This window comes from Triticum urartu, chromosome 7A (assembly GCF_056163025.1).
Source record: "Triticum urartu cultivar PI428250 chromosome 7A, HENAU_Tu73, whole genome shotgun sequence".
Taxonomy (NCBI): Eukaryota; Viridiplantae; Streptophyta; class Magnoliopsida; order Poales; family Poaceae; genus Triticum; species Triticum urartu.
Window position 1 is genome coordinate 13,819,511 of NC_141879.1, and position 14,740 is coordinate 13,834,250.

At 44.0% G+C, this 14,740-nt stretch overlaps 1 protein-coding gene across 1 annotated transcript; it reads right to left on the reverse strand.

Moving 5' to 3' along the window:
• On the reverse strand, positions 1–1,172 carry LOC125527557 (putative glutathione S-transferase). Its single transcript, XM_048692072.2, has 2 exons — positions 732–1,172; positions 1–549 (listed from the first exon to the last, which is right to left on the reverse strand). Exons 1-2 carry the CDS (start codon positions 1,041–1,043, stop codon positions 175–177), a joined length of 687 nt encoding a protein of 228 aa, XP_048548029.1. The 5' UTR covers positions 1,044–1,172; the 3' UTR covers positions 1–174.
• Between the last annotated feature and the right edge of the window lie 13,568 nt (positions 1,173–14,740).

Here is a 14,740-nt window from a genome sequence, read left to right on the forward strand (position 1 = left end):
TTAGCCGAAGTACAGTATATAGCACCAATATTAAGCACTCATAATTTTTGATGTCACACACACACATAAGAATACATCCCAGTAGATTATGGAATCACCATTCCACAAACTTTATTCTAGCACACAACATGCATAATTATACTGGCACACTGCATTGCACCGATCGAGTTGCTACTACTGATGGAGCATCGCATTGGCTATCATCTTGTATATGTCCTTCTTCGCGGTAAAGAGGGCAACGAGCTGCTCCCTCGTCGGTAGGCACTCCTTCACGGTTTCATTCGCGGTATACTCCTTTGCCCAGCGGCGCAGAGCAGGGAACTCGTTCTCGCCCATCAAGCCCACCCCGGTCACCTCCTCGAACGCATAGATCCAGTGAGCCGGCCCGCAGGCGGCGACGTCGAGGTAGCCAATGGAGTCGCCGCTGAAGAACCTCTTCCCTTGGAGCTGCCCTTCCAGCAGCGCCAGGTTCTCCTTCATCTCCTTCACAAACGCCTTCTGCTCCTCGCTGGCATCCAGCCACATGGCCAGCCAGAACGGCCTCGCGCACTGCTTGCATGTCCATCAAGTGTATGTTGGGTAAGTGCATGCTCACGAAAAGATGGCGGCTATAATTAATAAAAATGGATGTGTGCATCGCTGGATGCAAAAGCCGGGGTTATCTTTTTTTCGAAAAAAACAAAAAGATTGCGGCTAGCTTGTATGGACAGTAGGAGGATATAGGAGATCACCTTCTGTTCCAGGAACTGAGCCCAGAAACGGGCCATGGCACGGTCATATGGATCGGCCGGCAGGAGGGGCGGTCCATCGAAGGCCTCGTCGACGTACTCCATGATGAGGAGGGACTCGCAGATGGACCGGCTGCCATGAAGAAGCACGGGCACCTTCTGGTGGATGGGGTTGTGCTTCAGCAGCAGCTCGCTCTTGCTCTGTAGATCTTCCAGAACAAGCTCGTAGGGCACCCCTTTGAGCCGCAGGGCGGCAGCGGCCCGGTGGACGAATGGGCTCCCCAATGTGCCGATGAGCTTAACCTGTTCAGCCATCTTTGCTTTGCGTGCTTGCTTGCAGATTCTGGTTTATCTTTGCTTTGCTTGCTTGATGATATCTTGCCTACCTAAACAAACTAACACGCCGGTACTTATAGGGGTCTAACGGCGAGTTTTCAGTTTCTCTAAATCTGCACTGGGTTCAGATTCAGATGGCGGGTGTTTACTGCTTTTTCTCCAAGAAAGGTTGAATTCTCTTTTAGTTTCCTTTAGTCAATGCCCTTTAGTTTCTATGCCAATGGTCGTATGAGACATGCTACTGAGCAGTTGCTCCAATCCAAAAATAATGAATTTGAATGAAATGATAGTGCAAAGATAATATGAGATGATGTGACTTTGTTTGACATCTGTATCATTGTATGTTTATTAGCTACTAGTGCAATACTAGTCAAAGTTTCTTGATGGGCAAGTTGGATTAGGCAGACCATGGACTTGTCTAAGCTGGATTAGCCATAGTTATTAAAATTGGACCAGCGGATCGCCTCTTTGTTGTCTCTTTCTCCTATTCTGATCTGGTCTTACCAACCCAACGGTCCAACCCAAAAGAACCGTAACAACAGGCTCAAGTGATTTGGTTCACGTTGCAGACCGGCAAGCATCGAAGCGGTGAAATCCACATCGAGCCAGATGGTATTGAGATAAACCGGCAATCAAACCAGGCTGTCACACCGAAGACAAGGTATTTAACCCACTCAAGAAATAGAAAAGCCTCCACTATGAACTTCATAACTGGGGGGTGTGGACAGGTCATATGTTGGGGTATATTACAATAGTGACTTTGCTTGACATCCATCAGCTAGTAATGCAATCGTAAGATAAAGTTTCTTGAGGGGCAATCTAGAATCAACAGGCCATGGACCTGCATGTTACTTTAATGGGGATGGGAATGCCTATTCATTGCTACTAAGGGTCATGTAATAGCTAAGTACCAAAATACCCCCAATACAATGATATTGCAAAATTTCCCCCTTTTTAAGAAAATATGCCCAATGGGTATCTTATATATCATATTTATCAAGGAAAACACGAGCTAGTACAAAGGAATGACCATTTGTCACAAAACGAGTCAAAATATCAAACAATTCCATCGAATTGAGTATGATCTAGGATTTGTACAAAAAATAAAGGGTCCACTCATAGGAAAACCCATCCTTTTCCTCCATTCGGCAGTAATCTATTTTCAACGTAATTAGAGCAAGGAATCATTCCAATTAGGAAGTTAAGCTTGTTGTTTTTTATTTTACTAGATTTGATATAAGACTATAGTGGGTGTCTATTCCTTCAATTGTCCGCCGCCAACTTGAGCATATAACTGTTGGAATTTTGCTAGTAGGCCTTTGGCCCAAAGCCCAACTAAAATTCTGAAATTCTCTTGGCCCATTCATGCACACATTGAAGGAAATATGCCCTAGAGGCAATAATAAAGTTATTATTTATTTCCTTAAATCATGATAAGTGTTTATTATTCATGCTAGAATTGTATTAACCGGAAACATAATACATGTGTGAATACATAGACAAACAGAGTGTCACTAGTATGCCTCTACTAGACTAGCTCGTTAATCAAAGATGGTTATGTTTCCTAACCATGAACAAAAGAGTTGTTATTTGATTAACGAGGTCACATCATTAGTTGAATGATCTGATTGACATGACCCATTCCATTAGCTTAGCACCCGATCGTTTAGTATGTTGCTATTGCTTTCTTCATGACTTATACATGTTCCTATGACTATGAGATTATGCAACTCCCGTTTACCGGAGGAACACTTTGGGTACTACCAAACGTCACAACGTAACTGGGTGATTATAAAGGAGTACTACAGGTGGCTCCAAAGGTAGATGTTGGGTTGGCGTATTTCGAGATTAGGATTTGTCACTCCGATTGTCGGAGAGGTATCTCTGGGCCCTCTCGGTAATGCACATCACATAAGCCTTGCAAGCACTGCAACTAAGATGTTAGTTGTTAGATGATGTATTACGGAACGAGTAAAGAGACTTGCCAGTAACGAGATTGAACTAGGTATTGGATACCGACGATCGAATCTCGGGCAAGTAACATACCGATGACAAAGGGAACAACATATGTTGTTATGCGGTCTGACCGATAAAGATCTTCGTAGAATATGTAGGAGCCAATATGGGCATCCAGGTCCCGCTATTGGTTATTGACCGGAGACGTGTCTCGGTCATGTCTACATTGTTCTCGAACCGTAGGGTCCGCACGCTTAACGTTACGATGACAGTTATTATGAGTTTATGCATTTTGATGTACCGAATGTTGTTCGGAGTCCCGGATGTGATCACGGACATGACGAGGAGTCTCGAAATGGTCGAGACATAAAGATTGATATATTGGAAGCCTATATTTGGACATCGGAAGTGTTCCGGGTGAAATCGGGAATTTTACCGGAATACCGGGAGGTTACCGGAACCCCCCGGGAGCCAAATGGGCCAACATGGGCCTTAGTGGAAAGGTGAAAGGGCTGCCCACATAGGGCTGCGCCCCCCCTTCCCCTAGTCCTATTAGGACTAGGGAAGGTGGCTGGCCAACCCTCTCTCTCTTTCCCCCTTGAGGAGTCCTAGTTGGAATAGGATTGGAGGGGGAGTCCTGCTCCCGGCGGGAGTAGGACTCCTCCTGGCGCGCCCCTATGGCTGCCGCACCCCTCCCCCTTTGCCCCTTTATATACGGGGGCAGGGGGCACCTCTAGACACACAATTGATCATTGAGATCGTTCCTTAGCCGTGTGCGGTGCCCCCTGCCACCAAATTCCACCTCGGTCATATCGTTGTAGTGCTTAGGCGAAGCCCTGCGTCGGTAGAACATCAAGATCGTCATCACGCCGTCGTGCTGACGGAACTCTTCCTCGACGCTTTGCTGGATCGGAGCCCGAGGATCGTCATCGAGCTGAACGTGTGCTAAGAACTCGGAGGTGCCGGAGTAACGGTGCTTGGATCGGTCGGATCGGGAAGAAGACGTACGACTACTTCCTCTACGTTGTGTGATCGCTTCCGCAGTCGGTCTGCGTTGGTACGTAGACAACACTCTCCCCTCTCGTTGCTATGCATCACCATGATCTTGCGTGTGCGTAGGAATTTTTTTGAAATTACTACGTTCCCCAACACACATGTGAGTGGAGTGAGTGAGGCTAAAGTTTAGTCTCACCTTGGAAGTTGAGAGAGAGTTGCACCTCTTTATAAGGTGAGCTCTTCTACCACTTGTATGAGCATGATAAGAGGAGACCTACACGCGCGCTCCTCCTCCTCGCTCGCCTCGCCACGCCACGCCACGCCACGCCACGCCACGCCATGCCGCGGAAAAGCAGACGTCTACCCTAGCCGCCGCTTCGTATGGTTTCTCATCACCATTCCAGATCATTACGCCGCCAAGCTAGTCTTCTCCATCCCTCCTTCCGGCGTGCACCGCGAAAAGGGACAACAGGCCTCCGGAACCCCGCCTCTCGTGATCCTGTACGGGAGAGGGGCGATCAGGTTTTTGGGGAGCGCACTCGCGCGACTGCTGGCAGCGACGACTTCGCGAACGACGACTTCTTCCCCGACCTCGGCAACCTCATCCTGGACGACATGGGCAACAACATCAACGCCGGCGGTGCTGCACCCGCTGCACCGTATGTGATTCTATCCTTCCTGTTCGAGATCGTGGTAGAATTCATGTTTCTAGTATGTGCCCTAGATGTGATATGTTCATCTGCTATGTTAGTTCGCATGATTAGTTTAATCTCTGCTGCCGTGGTCATGATTTATATTCTGTTTATTCAGATCAAATCTCGTAGTAATTTGCTCATATTTTCAACAATCCAAAAACCTAATTATAGGCAATTTACTCCGAGTGGTTTTGCTGCGCATCTGAAACCGCCTGCCTTTAAGGGGGCGCAATATAAGAGGTGGCGCACGAGAGCAGTCTACTGGTTTCAGGCCATGGGCTGCTATGATGCCACCAAGGGCAAGCCTGAGGGCGATCTTAATCCAGCACAGCTGGAAGCTTTTGAGAAGATCGATACCCTCTTTAAAGGCGCTCTTCTGAGTTTTCTTGATGACTCCATTGTGGATTCGTATATGTCGTTTGACAACGGCAAGGACATGTGGGCTGCGCTCGAGGCTAAGTTTGGTGCCTCGGACGCCGGCAGCGAGTTGTACGTCATGGAGCAATTCTATGACTACAAGATGACTGATGAGCGCCCTGTTGTACAGCAGGCTCATGAGATACAGTCGCTCGCAAAAGAACTTGAGTACTTCAAGTGTGTGTTGCCGGAGGCATCATTGCCAAGCTTCCACCTTCGTGGAACAATTTTGCTACTTCCCTGAAACACAAGAGACAGGAGTTTTCCGTTGCGGATCTCATTGGTACTCTTGATGTTGAAGAGAAGGCGAGAGCAATGGACACACGTGCTCGAGTTGCTGAGGGAGGTTCTAGTGCCCACATGGTACAGAAGAAGAACTCCCAGCCCAACAAGTACAAAAACAATAAGAACAAAACTCAGGGCAAAGGCAAGTTTGATACAAAGAACAAGCCATCACATTCTACCAACTTCAAGAAGAATTCTCATAAGAAGGGGAAGGGACTTTGCCATGTCTGCGGTGATCCTAATCACTGGGCTCCAAAGTGTCCTAACCGCTTTGAGGAGCGCGAACATGAGAAGAGCGGCAAGTCCGCTAATGTTGTCATCGGTGATACTGATATGAAGGAATCAGGGTACGGTATTTTTCCTACCATCCTTTCAGTATTTCAATCCCCTGATTGGTTAATTGACACCGGTGCCAATGTACATGTTTGTGCTGACGCCTCCATGTTTTCTTCTTACCAGGCAACAGGGACTTCACCCGTGCTGATGGGGAACGGCTCACATGCCATCGTTCGAGGTGTCGGTACGGTCGATCTGAAGTTTACTTCGGGGAAGACTGTGCGCGTGAAGAACATTCATCATGTGCCGTCCATCAATAAAAATCTCGTTAGCGGTTCCCGTTTATGTCGAGATGGTTTTAAGTTGGTTTTCGAATCCAACAAAGTTGTAATTTTCTAGGTGTGGACAATTTGTTGGAAAAGGCTATGAGTGCGGAGGCTTGTTCCGCCTATCTTTGTCAGATATTTGCACTAAAGTTATTAATAATGTTTGCCACAATAATGAGTCTGATATTTGGCATTCACGACTCTGTCATATTAACTTTGGTTGCATGACGCGGTTAGCCAATATGAATTTAATTCCGAAAATCTCTACTGTCAAAGGCTCCAAGTGCCAAGTATGTGTGCAAGCTAAGCAACCTCGCAAGTCCCATAAGACTGCAGAGGCAAGAGACTTGGCGCCACTAGAGTTTATACATTCTGATCTTTGTGAGATGAATGGTGTGTTGACAAAAGGTGGAAAGAGATACTTCATGACGTTGATTGATGACTCCACTAGATATTGTTATGTGTATCTTCTGAAATCAAAATATGAGGCTTTGACTTTCTTTAAAAACTATAAAGCTGAGGCAGAGAACCAACTTGATCGAAAAATTAAACGGCTTAGGTCCGATCGTGGTGGAGAGTATTTTTCCAATGATTTTGATTTGTTTTGTGCGGAACATGGTATAATCCATGAGAGGACGCCTCCCTACTCACCCCAGTCAAATGGGGTAGCCGAAAGAAAGAACCGAACTCTAACTGATATGGTTAACACCATGTTAGACACTTCGGGTCTATCCAAGGAATGGTGGGGGAGGCGCTAATGACTGCGTGTCATGTCCTAAACCGAGTTCCCACAAAGCATAAGACCATGACTCCATTTGAGGAATGGGAAAGGAAAAGGTTGAAACTCTCTTACCTACGTACTTGGGGTTGTTTGGCGAAAGTCAATATACCAATTCCCAAGAAGCGCAAGCTTGGACCAAAAACCGTGGATTGTGTTCTTCTGGGCTATGCTTTTCATAGCATCGGCTATAGATTTTTGATAATAAAATCTGAGGTATCCGACATGCATGTTGGTACGATTATGGAATCAAATGATGCAACTTTCTTTGAGGACATATTTCCTATGAAGGATATGTCGAGTTCATCAAATCAGGAGATACCTACTCCATCTAGTGAGGAATTCACTGTAATTCCTGAACCCACCATTGCGATGGAACACGTTGAGGAACCTGTTGAGGGTAACAATGGAACTCCTGTGAGGAGTAAGAGACAGAGGACTGCAAAGTCTTTTGGTGATGATTTCATTGTGTACCTCGTGGATGACACACCCAGGACTATTTCAGAAGCCTATGCATCTCCTGATGCTGACTACTGGAAGGAAGCTGTACGTAGCGAGATGGATTCCATCTTAGCTAACGGTACCTGGGAGATCACTGACCGTCCATATGGGTGCAAACCTGTAGGATGTAAGTGGGTGTTCAAGAAGAAGCTTAGACCTGATGGTACGATTGAAAAGTACAAGGCACGGCTTGTGGCCAAGGGTTATACCCAGAAAAAAGGTGAAGACTTCTTTGATACTTACTCACCCATGGCTAGACTGACCACAATTCGGGTGCTACTATCACTGGCTGCCTCACATGGTCTTCTCGTTCATCAAATGGACGTTAAGACAGCTTTCCTTAATGGAGAGTTGAAGGAGGAAATTTACATGGATCAGCCAGATGGTTTTGCAGTACCTGGTCAGGAAGGAAAGGTGTGCAAGTTATTAAAGTCTTTATATGGCCTTAAACAAGCTCCTAAGGAGTGGCATGAGAAGTTCGAAAGAACATTAACTGCTGCCGGCTTTGTAGTAAACGATGGTGACAAGTGCGTGTACTATCGCTATGGTGGGGGCGAAGGAGTTATTCTTTGTCTGTATGTCGACGACATATTCATCTTTGGAACCAAACTTGATTTAATCAAGGAGGTTAAGGATTTCTTATCTCGCTGTTTTGAGATGAAGGATCTAGGAGTAGCTGATGTTATCTTAAACATCAAGCTATTGAGAGATGAGAATGGTGGGATCACACTGCTTCAGTCTCATTATGTGGAAAAGGTCTTGAGTCGTTTTGGGTATAGCGACTGCACGCCTTCTCCAACTCCATATGATGCTAGTGTGTTGCTTCGAAAGAATCGACGGATTGGTAGAGATCAACTGAGGTATTCTCAGATTATTGGCTCGCTTATGTATTTGGCGAGTGCCACGAGGCCTGACATCTGTTTTGCTATGAGCAAGCTGAGTCGGTTTGTGTCAAAACCGGGAGATGATCATTGGCATGCGCTTGAGAGAGTTATGCGCTATTTGAAAGGCACCGCGAGCTACGGGATTCACTACACCGGGTATCCAAGGGTACTGGAGGGTTATAGTGACTCAAACTGGATATCTGATGCTGATGAGATTAAGGCCACAAGTGGTTATGTTTTTACACTTGGTGGTGGCGCTGTTTTCTGGAAGTCTTGCAAGCAGACCATCTTAACGAGGTCAACTATGGAAGCAGAACTCACAGCATTAGACACTGCCACTATTGAAGCAGAGTGGCTTCGTGAACTCTTGATGGACTTACCTATGGTTGAAAAACCAATACCCCCTATCCTGATGAACTGTGATAATCAAACTGTGATCGTCAAGATAAACAGTTCTAAGGATAATATGAAGTCCTCAAGGCATGTGAAGAGGAGACTAAAATCTGTCAGAAAATTGAGGAACTCCGGAGTTATTACGTTGGATTATATCCAAACGTCGAAAAACTTGGCAGATCCCTTCACAAAGGGTCTATCACGTAATGTGATAGATAATGCATCGATGGAGATGGGTTTGAGACCCACCGCATGAGTTGTCCATAGTGGTAACCCACTCTATGTGATCAGAGATCCCGTGAAGTAGAAGTGGGAGACAAGCTGTTGGTCAGCTGGGAGGAGAGTATCTCTATATTAATTATCCCACTCCGTGAAGATGCAATACTCTCCTCATCTGCATGGCAGGTTGATACTTATCTTAATGTGTTCCAAGTGGCTTATTCGGGTAAGCAGAGATGTTGTCATGCAGAACATCTTCTGAGGAACACACCTATATGAATTTGACTGTCAACGTCGCAGTCTGCGAGAATTGGGTGTTCTCTAATAAATTCATGAAAGGCCTTGGAGTATGACGTATATGCTCCACCCGCGGGGAAGCCTTGCGGCAGCCCAGTATCGGTCAAGAATTTGTGTGAAACTAGTTTCACAGAAAACTTGTAGTTCAAGGCATAGTCCACTATTCAAGTTGTGATCTAGTGTAGCATAAATTTCTAAGTGGAAGTTCAACTTCACAGTCTTCACTAAGAACCGATATATAAAACAATGTTTTGAAACTAAATGATGAGATGTGCCAATGAAACTTTGTGGGGATTGTTGGAATTTTGCTAGTAGGCCTTTGGCCCAAAGCCCAACTAAAATTCTGAAATTCTCTTGGCCCATTCATGCACACATGTGAGTGGAGTGAGTGAGGCTAAAGTTTAGTCCCACCTTGGAAGTTGAGAGAGAGTTGCACCTCTTTATAAGGTGAGCTCTTCTACCACTTGTATGAGCATGAGAAGAGGAGACCTACACGCACGCTCCTCCTCCTCGCTCGCCTCGCCTCGTCACGACGCGCCGCGCCGCGGGTTGCGGGATTGAGCCGAGCCGAGGACAGAGCTATGCACGTTGTCCGTTAATTACTGAACCGTTTCCGATTCTTTTGGATCGTGACGACTCGGACGTGGGGTTTACTCCCACGACCTACCCGGCCCGCAATATATAGTCAGGCAGACGTCTACCCTAGCCGCCGCTTCGTATGGTTTCTCATCACCGTTCCAGATCATTGCGCCGCCAAGCTAGTCTTCTCCATCCCTCCTTCCGGCGTGCACCGCGAGAAGGGACAGCAGGCCTCTGGAACCCCGCCTCTCGTGATCCGGTACGGGAGAGGGGCGATCAGGTTTTTGGGGAGCGCACTCGCGCGACTGCTGGCAGCGACGACTTCTTCCCCGACCTCGGCAACCTCATCCTCGACGACATGGGCGACAACATCAACGCCGGCGGTGCTGCACCCGCTGCACCGTATGTGATTCTATCCTTCCTGTTCGAGATCGTGGTAGAATTCATGTTTCTAGTATGTGCCCTAGATGTGATATGTTCATCTGCTATGCTAGTTTGCATGATTAGTTTAATCTCTGCTGCTGTGGTCATGATTTATATTCTGTTTATTCAGATTAAATCTCGTAGTAATTTGCTCATATTTCCAACAATAATTTGCACTGAACAAACAGTAAAGGAAATCAACATATGCAAAGACTCTTGCCATACAAGGTTTTGAAGATCTCAATATGCACCCCCTGCAAATAACAAGATCTAGTAACCATAAAAGAACATCGGCTACGGGAATGGAATTTTTTTAAGGGGGGCCAATAGAGATGGTGAAAGGTTGAAGGGGCCAAAACATAGAAATTTAGAGCATCTATCTATTTATATATTAAAAGTAGTATACGGTGGAACCGGAAGCAAGAAAATTAGGCTAGAAAATCTCACATCTCACATTAATTACAAAATACTAGCCCTTAATCTGGTGGGTCTCTTAAAGATTATATGACCATTCAATCTGCGTAACATATATACAACATGGTGGGCCTAAGATCACTTGCATGACACATGTATACATACACACTAGTAGAACGTCCATGCGTTACTACGGGCTATAATGCATATATAAATAAATCAAACAAATGATTAAGGCAGCCTTTAAGGTCGAAGCATATTTCCCCCTCAAAAATCCTGGCGTGTTCGAACAGCAAACAAGCGTCCGGTAGGCTCCTCAAAATTCAACCATCTACACAGTCCGGAATCCCCCAAATCCAGACCATATGTGGGGGAGAAATGTGATTGTCCGGACTATCTGTCATGTTATCTTCAATACGCAGGCCCAACACAAAAACCTACCCCATGACGCACCCTTCTCTTTTTTCTGTTGGACCCTCCCTTTCTCGCTCGGTTTCCAGCTGCAGCAGGACATCTCTCGCTGGACCCCTCTCTTTTAAAAATGGGCGACGCCCACCTCACCTTCGTTGTGCGTTGCCCGTGCATTGCTATAGGGGCATATATATTTTAGTATTCGGCATTAATTTTGTCTAATATTTTTTTTAAGATCCTCGTGTACATCAAGCGGCGTTCTGGGCTTTCTTTTACCACTAAATCACTCTGCCTCCTCTTCTTCTTTTTCCACCCACTATCTCCACTTCTCCAATTCAAGCACCCATTCAAATACGAAACCGTGTATTTGGGGCATCTCTCTCTCTCTCTCTCTCTCTCTCTCTCTCTCTCGCCCTCCCTCCCTCTCTCTGCAGTTTGGGTATATTTCAGAATGTTCTTGTCTTAGCAAGGTGTGCAGGCAGTTTTTTGTTGCGTCATGGCAGCTAGTCTCCCTCCCTCTCCCTTCCTCTCTCTCTCAAGACATATTTATTATGCATTATCGACAAGCTAGGAGAACACGTTGCTACTTTACTGTTTGGCACGTCTCTGTGAAATATAAAGAGATAGAGGGGAGGAGGACATATACATGGCGGAGTAGGTGGCCACTTAGGTTGTTGCATGGTTTTTACAGAGAATAATGATGACGATGTTGACGGGGTTGGTGGCAACGACATGTAAAAAAGCGAAACGTATATTATCTTCGGATATAAGATGCACTTTGCATTGCAATAATAAAGAGTTTTCCCCGCTAGTCCTAGAGCATCCTCACACTATGTACTGCAAAGAAATTAATGCGTCAGAAGTTCTGCTAAGTGGTATTCCTTTCACACTGATCATGTGTGCACTGAACTTTTTTTGGAGCTTCCCAATAAAATCCGAAGTGCTAATATATCAGTTAAACAGATTATCAGGAGTGATGCAACACGTTCTCCCCATTAGTGATCTCCACTAATATATTACAAATGTGTAAGGGTAGATAGAAACACTCAATACTGTTGGATGGTATTTCATTTCTTCTTATTTTGAATATGCACGGCTCCCTGGAAGGTTGATGTGAAGATAACCAAACTATGGATAATCAATATCCTTATTCTAACCTTGAATAATGATTGAAATGCCAAAAAAATAGGATAATGAGATGAGGAAAACCTTGAATCATGTGTGGTGTATGCATTAGTTCTGAAAACACAAATTAAATTTCAGAGTTCAATGATATAATCGTGTGTATGACAAATCTTAGCATACAGCATGGTACAATGAAGACTTATGCATCACTTCTTGTTAGCAGATCGCTACTGTGTAATCTCATAAACCGTATAGTCACATGGCATATTACACACCTAGTATATTTTAGACTAAACAAGCTCTTCAAAAAAAGATTTCTTTTTTTTGGAAAAAATGTATGACATATTCTTAGCAAATGTTAATGGCATTTATGAAAAATGTTTACTGCTTGATGACACTGTTTGAGGATGATTGTTAATCCTTAATGCTTTCCCTTTTCCAGCATAAATGCGGAAACTGATTTAGACATTTATATAAGCTTATCAGAAGGCAAGATGAATAAAAGACATTGACATCAGAACAATCAATCCTTTGATCTGGTAGTACCATCTTTTGCATCAATAATCTTTTGGTCAGGGTATGCTCATTCTCTTTGTATCCCTTTGATACTTCATTTTGTGCCAGTAAAATTCATCCTTTGTGAGACAATTAGTAAAAAAAAATGGTCTTGTGCATTTGGGATGCAGAGGCCAAATAATAATGCTTTGACCTAAAAATAGTCCGTATAAACTGATTTTACGGACTAATAATACCCATCGTGATTCCAAACTAACACCTGAATTTTCAGGAGTAACACTACATTCACGGATTTTTACACGTGTCTCCCCCGTGATATCTGGACTGTCTGCGTTTCCGTATGAAGTCTTGGTTTTCATATTGCTACGTCCAACGACCTGCATGGATGTGCAGCGACATTTTCGTTGCTTACGTTTCAAAAACATCTTCGTTGCTTCATCATGGATAGAGTAATCAGTGTCGAACAAAACCGCGTTCAGTACAAGGCCATGGTACTCGTACGTACGGTCCTACCTAGGCTTAGCTGCTACCAATACCATATACCGACCAGCACGGAAGTTGCCTCCGTCGCTTTCCTGGGTTATCCGGTGCGCACATTTCGATGCCCACAATGCTCGCAATGGATAGTATGTTTGGAGACAAAGACGGGTTATTTTATTCTCTTTATTTTATTAAAGCTGGCTGTCAACCATGCATTTCCCAATGTTGTCATTGCCCTCGCTTGATTATCTGGTGTACACTGCCATCATAGATAGGTAGTTAGTTAGTGTAAGGCTGCCTGTAGTGGGTAGTATTATTATGAGTTAATATCATACATATGATATTAGTGTATATACCACTTTCATAATACATAATATCATATATTGGTATCTTAGATGAGCATGTTTACTGCCATGCAAGATATATAGTAATATAATATTTTCTGACTATTTAGTACAATATTTATTGTGATACGGTATCATGATTTGATACTGAACCCTCGTTTTCTTTATTTGATTTTATGTCACCTTAACAAAATTTTCTATTTAACATGCATGATACCAGTTATAATACTTCCACCATGGATAGCCTAATAGAGAACGGGGTCATAGAGCTTCAAGTGCTCTTTCGATCACTAGCACACAGGCTCCCTCATGAACAGTAAAATTCCAAAATAATAATAAAATAATTAAAAAACAATTGAATGTTTTATATAAATATTGATGAACGTTTTATCTGCGTGCAAAATTTATGATGAAATGGCATTCATGGAGGCTTGGTGAAAAAAAATTTAATGCTCCAAAATGCTTTTAACAATATATAGTCTTTTTGGAGCACCCGGACCTCCATGAATGTCATTTCATCATGAAATTTTATATGCAGGTGACGAATTCATCAATATCACAAAAGGTATTCAGATTTTTTAAATATTTTTATTTTATTGTTCATCAGGGCGCATGTGAGCTTGGTATAAAAAACTATATGTCCATATAAAATGTCCTCTCCCATTGAGAGGAGGCGCAAACTGCACTAAACCTGAGATTTGATCTCTGATATTGGGGTACAAGTTCGTCTCGCCATGGATTAAAACCTAAATTTTATTACGTATAAGTTTCGTCACAACGGAGTATTATCTTCCACAGGCAGGCAGTTGGCATTGTGTTTGTTGATTCCGCTGGCAAAAGAAAAACATGTTTATTGACAGCAAAGCGTCAATTTTGAAGCTTCAAAAATTCGGTCTTGACTCTTGAGTATGAGATACACTCATGTTTCTCAGAGAAAAAAACTTGTCGCAACACTCAACTTTAACCCTACACAAAACCCTCCCAACCTGCAATTTCATTTGGAATTTGGATGATATATTAATACGAAGAAGATACCAATGACATCCCCAATATAAGGTACGGGGGATTGTCTCTGTTTTATATGCCTGCATGTTCATCTATTTGAGCTTCCCCCCTTGCGTATGTCTCGGTAGGTGATATAAAAAGCTGTAAGCCTTATATTTCTGCTGCAGCTGCTTTTGGTTGCGCCGAGAACTGTAAACTGTTTGGGCGTGTTGGTTTCAGCTGCCTTGGCTTAATAAAAAGTTGGGCGGGGAAACCCCTTCATTTCAAAAAAAAAAAAGATACCAATTACATCCACGTCTTGATACATCAACCTTGCCTAACGATGACATGAACAACGATGATATGAAAAACGACCG